Source organism: Rattus norvegicus, chromosome 8 (assembly GCF_021556685.1).
Source record: "Rattus norvegicus strain SHRSP/BbbUtx chromosome 8, alternate assembly SHRSP_T2T, whole genome shotgun sequence".
NCBI lineage: Eukaryota > Metazoa > Chordata > Mammalia > Rodentia > Muridae > Rattus > Rattus norvegicus.
The window spans coordinates 131,451,541-131,459,151 of record NC_141541.1 but is presented as its reverse complement, the minus strand read 5'-3'; the positions used below and the strand labels follow the sequence as shown (position 1 = coordinate 131,459,151).

The 7,611-nt window shown below is 39.1% G+C and overlaps 1 protein-coding gene across 3 annotated transcripts; it reads right to left on the bottom strand.

The window, feature by feature from the left end:
• Nucleotides 1-320: 320 nt before the first annotated feature.
• Ccr2 (C-C motif chemokine receptor 2) lies at nucleotides 321-7,410 on the bottom strand. Of its 3 annotated transcripts, none has more exons than XM_087563555.1 (3): nucleotides 5,732-5,887; nucleotides 5,382-5,478; nucleotides 321-3,777 (listed from the first exon to the last, which is right to left on the bottom strand). In XM_087563555.1, exon 3 carries the CDS (start codon nucleotides 3,764-3,766, stop codon nucleotides 2,645-2,647), a length of 1,122 nt encoding a protein of 373 aa, XP_087419681.1. In that variant the 5' UTR covers nucleotides 3,767-3,777; nucleotides 5,382-5,478; nucleotides 5,732-5,887; the 3' UTR covers nucleotides 321-2,644.
• Nucleotides 7,411-7,611: the final 201 nt, after the last annotated feature.

The window sequence follows — 7,611 nt, the reverse complement described above, 5'->3', positions numbered from 1 at the left end:
GCATTGTATTTAACAAATAGCTTATCATAGTGGACATGAATTTCTTGCTCCTCTTCTCCATGGCTGTTGTCCTGGCTTCAATCCTCATATCTGCTTACTCACCAAGATGTAGGGCTACATTTTGCTGAAAAGAGGATCAGCACAGCCTTGCTGGGGCTATAATTGGAAGATATCGATGTCATTTATCTTGGTCTTCTAGCACACTAGCTACAGAAGGGTGTTTAGCCTGAAAGGCAACCTTTCCATCAAGTACCAGGTATATATAATTGTAAAGTAGTACAGGGAAAGAGTTGTGTAGTTATGAAGAAAATAGTCAACCATATTGGTATAACAAAACATATGCTTGTTTCTTTTTAATATTTCTAGAGGTATAGATAGAGCATTGGTTTATTTCTAAATCACAGGTTTACAGATATTTGCATCTCATTGTCTTTAAAATAAAACGGTTAGGCTATCTGAAGGTGATACTCTTATCCCCTACTCCTTTCAGAAACTTCTTCTCATCACGTGGTAGCAAAGCCAGACCACAATGACTCTCAGCTCCCAGGTTGTCTGTTTCTTTGTTTCTTGCTTCTTTTAGATAATAAATGCATTAGTGCACAGGGAAGAATATTTTTGGCTCAATTCAGGGAAGATATTTCTCTTATGAGAAGGAGTTTCTCTAACTTTTCTCCTTTGTAAATTTATTTTTAATGCTTTGATAAGAGGCTGATTTGACTTGGGAGTTCCCATTCACTCAAAGGACAATCTGTCACCAAGATCACATTGACAAAAAAAAATCCAAAGGAGTTTGGGGAAACCAAGCCTGAAAGAACAAGTACACCACTTTCATGTACACGTGACATCTATGCAGCATCTAGGATCCAGATGGCGTAGAGTCTAAATCACCATGGTTGGGTAACCCCACATGCCACAAACCCCAAGTCCCTGCCAATCCTGAGCTATCTATGTTAGTTCATATGCTCAAAGTCAAAATTTTTTTCTATAACTAATGGACTATTTTCAAGCTTGGCAAGTTACAGAGGTACTTCATCACATTTAAAAGTTAAAAGTTTTCAGTCTTGATTTTATTTTTTCTATTTTCAATTTTTAAATATTTAAATTATGTTTATATCCAAAAATAAGGCTTTGGAAGATAGTCTATGACACACTTTTCCCCATTCTATCTATAATCGTTTTTATTCAGGCTTATTGTTCCTGGTAATTAAGGTATGTTCCCAAGTACTATTTTCAAAGCAAGGGTTTCTGTCCATGCTTCATCCAGTCTCGTTTTACCCACAAAGATAACATAACAGTGCTTTTTTCTCTTCCTAAACTATCCAGGCTTCCAGATTTGGCTCTTCCATGCACACCTTTCCCAGGTGGAAGCTAATAGATAAAGGCTATGAGGAAGAAGCAAGTGCAAAGGTAGTTGAGAGGCAGAAAAATAGCAGCAAAAAAATAAAACAAGTTTATATTCAGACAGAAACCTTTCCTTGGTGCTGAGACATCCATTTTGCTTCTGATTCTATGTGGTTCTAAACATACCACTTCTATCGTCCCACAAATCCCTGCCTTTTTGCTGTAGCCCTCTATGCCTGGTAGAGGGATTGGTTTTTCTCCTCATTCTTGGTCATTCACTATCTCCAGCTCTGCTCTCCCTGGGAAGATCAAACAAGAGCCCTTATTATTTTTAGGCGAATCACTAACAATGCATATTTTATAAACAATAATTTTATAAACATCATGCAAGGAGCCATGGCTTGAGAAACATGTAAACAGTGGAGTTTGATATTGAAAAGATTTTCCATGTCATAGATAAAAATAACAAAGCAAAAATGTGTAGTACAATTATATATAAAAGGACCATGGGACTCAAATGAAGTTCCCAACAAACAATTAGTTTCCAGATTTCCCACAACCTGATAAAGCCTTCAAATTAAACACAGGTGGGAGAAGAAGCCGAAGACCAGGACGTTTCTTTCCAAATGAGAAGGCCCCTGTTCACTTTCGTCTCCATCTTCACTCAGGATCAACTGCATATCTCTTCTTCCTTCTCACTCAGTCCCGATAGCCTCACACCTTCCTTTCTATGCATTCCATGTCTTTCTTGTTAGATTAGGGCAAAACATGATGAAGACTGGTAAAACAGTATTGCTACAAGGCAATGAGGCTCTTCAGAGGGACAGAGTTCACTAGACACTGAAGAATCTATCAATGATTATTCTAGAATATTTTCCAAACATGTATTATATATACAAGAAGAGATATGGTTTAGTTGTGATATAATCCTAAGGTTCTGGGAACCTGATTTAAAGGTCTCTATTGTTCAATATATCTATAAGCAGTGGTTCACAACCTTCTTAATCCTGTGATCCTTTAATACAGTTCCTCATGTTGTGGTGATCCCCAACCATAAAATTATTTTTGTTGCTACTTCATAGCTGTAATATTGCTACTGTCATGAATTATAATGTGTGTGTGTGTGTGTGTGTGTGTGTGTGTTTTCTGATGGTTTTAAGTGACCTCTGTGAAAGGGTCATTTGACTTCCCCAAAGGAATCATGACCAAAAGTAAGAATTATTGTCTTTGAGGTTTGTTACTATATACAAACTGTCCTCTCCTTCCCTGCTTAAAAAAAGGGGGGGGGGGACTGCTACTTACTTTACAACCCAACTGAGACTTCTTGCTCCCCAGTAGAAGGGGTAAATGTTGAGCTCACTCGGTCTGCTGTCTCCCTATAGAAAACTGGGCATTGTTTGCAGAGATTTTTGGCAATGTGCTTTCTGAAAAATATGGAGAGATACCTTCGGAACTTCTCACCAACAAAGGCATAAATGATAGGATTAACGCAGCAGTGTGTCATTCCAAGAGTCTCTGTCACCTGCATGGCCTGGTCTAAGTGCATGTCAACCACACAGTTACTCATTCCCAAGAATTCCTGGAAGGTGGTCAGGAAGAGAACAATATTGTATGGAGTCCAGAAGAGAAAGTAGACAATCATGATGGCAAAGATGAGCCTCACAGCCCTATGCCTCTTTTTCTCATTCCTACAGCGAAACAGGGTGTGGAGGATTCCTGAGTAGCAGATGACCATGACAAGTAGGGGCAGGATCAAACTCAAGATATTCCTCATTATTGTTTGGAAATTCTTCCAGATTGTTGGAAAATAAGGGCCACAAGTGTGCTGATCATCTTCTTGTTCAGATTTAGTAAATATGATTCCTGGTAGAGAGGCAAACACAGCCACCACCCAAGTGACTACACTTGTTATTACCCCAAAGGTAACTGTCCTGGCTTTTAAAGCAAAGACAGCATGGACAATAGCCAAATATCTATCAATTGTCAGGAGGATAATGAAGAAGATTCCACCAAAATACCCAATGTGATAAAGCCCTGTGAATAATTTGCACATTATATTCCCAAAGACCCACTCATTTGCAGCATAGTGAGCCCAGAATGGGAGTGTGAGCAGGAAGAGCAGGTCAGAGATGGCCAGGTTGAACAGGTAGATATCAGTCATGCTCTTCAGCTTTTTACAGCTTATCAGAATTATAATGACCAACATGTTGCCCACAAAACCAAAGATGAATACCAGGGAGTAGAGTGGGGGCAGGATCCAAGCTCCAATTTGCTTCACACTGGTTTTATGACAAGGTTCACCATCATCATAGTCATACGGTGTGGTGGCCCCCTCATCAAGCTCTTGGATACTTCTTGGAAATAGAGAATGAGATGTTGATAGTATGCCATGGATGAACTGAGGTAACATATTACTGTCTTCCATTTCCTTTGATTCTGTGGACAGAGAACAAAATGATTACTTGTAATGCAAATGCCAAATTCCTTAATTCAATTAGCCTTGCTCCATTTAAGCAGCATCCCTGTCTTTGGTTTCTCCTTTATAGTCATCTTCTTGACCCCCTGTGACCATCACTTTTCTTTTATTCCTAACAGAAGTCACAACTTGTCAACTCTGCGACCATTTCCTTAACATTCTTGGAATTCCCTGGTGAGCATGTTTCTCATTGTAAGGCTACAAGAGGTGCATGTCTTTATTTACTACTTCTCTGTGTGTGGTGATATTCTCTGGGGATTCATGACCAAAAAGATGTAAGTAGAATTTGCTAGGAGGTTTCTAGGAAGTTTCTTCCACAACAAAAGAGATACAGAAGAGACACTGATGGCCCTTTCTCCTATTTCAACTTGTGTAACATAAGCTTCATGTTTGGGACTATACACAAAAGACCTAGACATTGTACACAAGCCATACAGAGGGCACACTTTCTGACTTTTCATTTCAGAAAGAAAATAAACCATTATAAATTGCACCATCTATTCCTTGCAGCCAAAGCATTCTAATAACCATCTCAACTTTTGTCTCTATCTTCCTCTCATACTTCTTTTGACAAGGTTGCAATGATAATTCAATGTTCAAATGCTTTAACTCCTTTCCAAATTCTTTTCATTGAGCATGAATTTCCCCAATCAGAACTCTTTTTAAGGGGCTGAGAAATTGCTCAATGGTCAAAGTCACTTACTGCTCTCGCAGAGAGCCCAAGTTGATTTCCTATACCCACAGCAGGGAGCTCAGAATCACCTGTAATTCCAGTTTTAGGGGATTGGATCTTTCACTTTTTGACCTCCATGGACACCTGCACACACTTAAGTCACATAAACTGTAGTGGGCACAGATACTTACACAAAATAAGTAAACAGATAAATCTTTAAAAATTTTGTTTTTAGTTTCTAGAAAGACGTTCCTACATGACTGCTTATTAATATTTCAGTGACATTTCCCTTCACACTTTATAAAACCTCTAGGCACTGCACTTGGCTTTTGCCCACTTTTATCTTTTTTTCTTTTTATTCTTGCTCCATTAGCTGAATTATATCAGCTAATATCAGGATTTTGACTCTCCTATATGCTTATGTTTTCCAAGCCTCTGTGTTCAAGTTCCACCTTCACTGAAACATCAGAGTTTAATTTTTCACATTTGATAGTATCTCTTCATAAATGTGTCTACACAGTCAATATTTATTTAGCATCTGCTATGACTTATACATGAAGTGGATACACATGCACTGCTGTAAATATTTGGAGGTCAGAAGACAATCTGCTCTTTCCCTCCTATATAAGCTACAGGGATTGGAATTCAGGTCACTAGGTTTTCACAGCAAGTATTTGACACAGGAATTGTTTTACTGACCAAATTATGAGATCTTCATCTTAGTTATTATTATCTATTAAAGTTTATAAGTAGAAATCTCTGGTATTATTCCAAATCATTCCTCTTCAGAAAATTAAAGGTTGTCCATCAGAACCAACTAGATTAGATTCAAATCCTGCCTCCAAATTAGATGACTAGACAGATGATCCAGCAGTTAAGAAGAGTACCTACTGTTTTTGCAGACGATTCAAATTCAGTTCCTAGCACTTGTGGTGAATCCAATGCCCTTTTCTGGTCTTTGAAGGCAGCTGAACTCACATGGCATTTACTAATGAAGACACACACAAACATATAAAATAAGTAAAAGTAAAATAAAAAACTTCTGCCTCTAATAGGAAACCTGAGTAATTTAAAGTCAAACATCTGTTTTCCTGCATAAAAACTAAGTTGCTGTGAAGTCCACCAGAGTTGAATGTTCTGTGTTAGAATTGTATCATAGGAATTCTACCCCTACATTCTTTTCAAAATCATCCCCTCTGCCCTCTATGAGCTGCTAGTTTCTTATCTCATCTGCTACTCACTTCATATTGATCTTTCCTTCACCCATAGCTCATCCCTCTCATTCTGTCTGCCCTAACAGTTAACATTGCATAGGCACTCCTCAGCCTGAAACCCCCAATAGCCACATGACTTGGATGTGGTGGGACTTCAGAGTGGTTGATCAGCACTCCAGTCCTGTGCACACCCACAACTGTCTTCTCTATATTTCCTCCGAACTCACCACTTCCTTTATGCCTCAGTGATTTACTCTGTGCTTGTCCCTTAGCCTAAAATGACTCCTATTCATCTACCTCCTACTTAAATTCCCCTTCTTTTGTGAGGCTTACTCTCTGGTAAATCACTCCGCTCTTGTGAAATTTAAGTAACCACTTATCATGCTATCTTTTATATACCATGCACTCCTCTGAGGTTAAGGAGTGGCAATGTTTTTAATCTCTGACTCTATAATTTTATGTGGCTAAAAGAGTAACCAGTAAATGCTCACTGAAAAAGTACACAAAAGTCTTTAATTATAAGATTATAAAATGTAGCATCATTACATTTGATTGTTAAGACTGCTTTTTCCTGATAGTGACTATAAATTTGTTTTTATCCACCTATATAGAACAGCACTTCTTCCATCCCTTAAGTGGTAGCCAAATGAAGCTTGCATTTCACATCACTGAGCCATATCACTAGACTGAAGAAACTAAATGAGATCTTTGATGAAAATCAAGAAGAAAATGCATGTGCCTGAAGAATTACACTGCACTAAGTTCTGGTCTGTTCTGAATTCCAGCCATTATGGAAAATACTAGGCAAATGCTAATTCATCTATCCCTATGTATGGCACATAGCCAGCACTTAGTTCCTACTACACTGAATTACACTGAACAGTCTAGAAAGTGTGTATCACTTAGGGCATTAAGACATAGCTAGCACCCAGGACTGTAGGAAAGCTGCCTCCCAAAAGAAAAAAAAAAGAGATGATGGGGAGAGGGAAGCAGGGAGAAAGGAGGGAGAAAAGGAGGGAGGGAGGGAGGGAGGGAGGGAGGGAGGGAGAGAGAGAGAGAGAGAGAGAGAGAGAGAGAGAGAGATCTTTTTGGTCTGTGTGGCTCTCATGAGGAGAGACAAGGGCCAAATTAGAAGGCATAGATGGACTAGAGGTAAAAGATTTCATGGCATAAAGTTCAAGAAATGTAAGCCCTCTGCATGCTAAGAGGGACAGAGTAAGCCTGTGGGTGCCTTGAAGATGATTGTCCCCTTTTATCACCTGATCCCACCCAGCAACACCCTCATTTCTGCACCGACACTAGGGTCTTTCTAATGTTTATTGGTGCACATTATACTCTCTTCTCTCCCAAAAAATTGATCCTTGCCTCCAGGTGCACAGGTTGTACAATACTTCAGGCTATCTCTCTAGTACCCTGCACTTCAAGCTTGAGCTTAACATTCATAAAGTCATGGAGAAATCACGACTCACCTACTATGGCTTCTTTATGATGGCTCTGGTGTCTCAGGCGTCTCAGTAACAGATCTGGAGGTACAAACTTGGTGTGCAAAAGTAGGAAATAAAGCTTCCTGCAGAAAGAGAAGGCGGAGATAAAAGAGTAAGTGATGGTAAAGATTTGAAAAAAAAAAAAAGCTCAACACAAAAGATCTACAGTTCTTCTTTTCCAACCAGGAGTGTTGTATGCTGGGCTGAGGTCTCTACAGGATTAATTTTGAAATTTTGGTATTATGCAATCCTGAGTGTGAGTTAGCCACGCCCTGTCCCCCTGCTTCGGTATATTTCAGCTCAGGGCTTCTTTATCATATAGGTCTTCCATAGCTTTTCCACTCTCTGTTCTCTTCTCTGTGCTAATTGGCATAATCTAAGTGCAATAGAACCTATCACTCTCAGAGAATAAATGCTAATGAG

Coding starts and splice junctions, on each gene's coding strand:
- Ccr2 (XM_087563556.1), bottom strand. CDS start 3,766: ATGGAAGACAGTAATATGTTACCTCAGTTCATCCATGGCATACTATCA.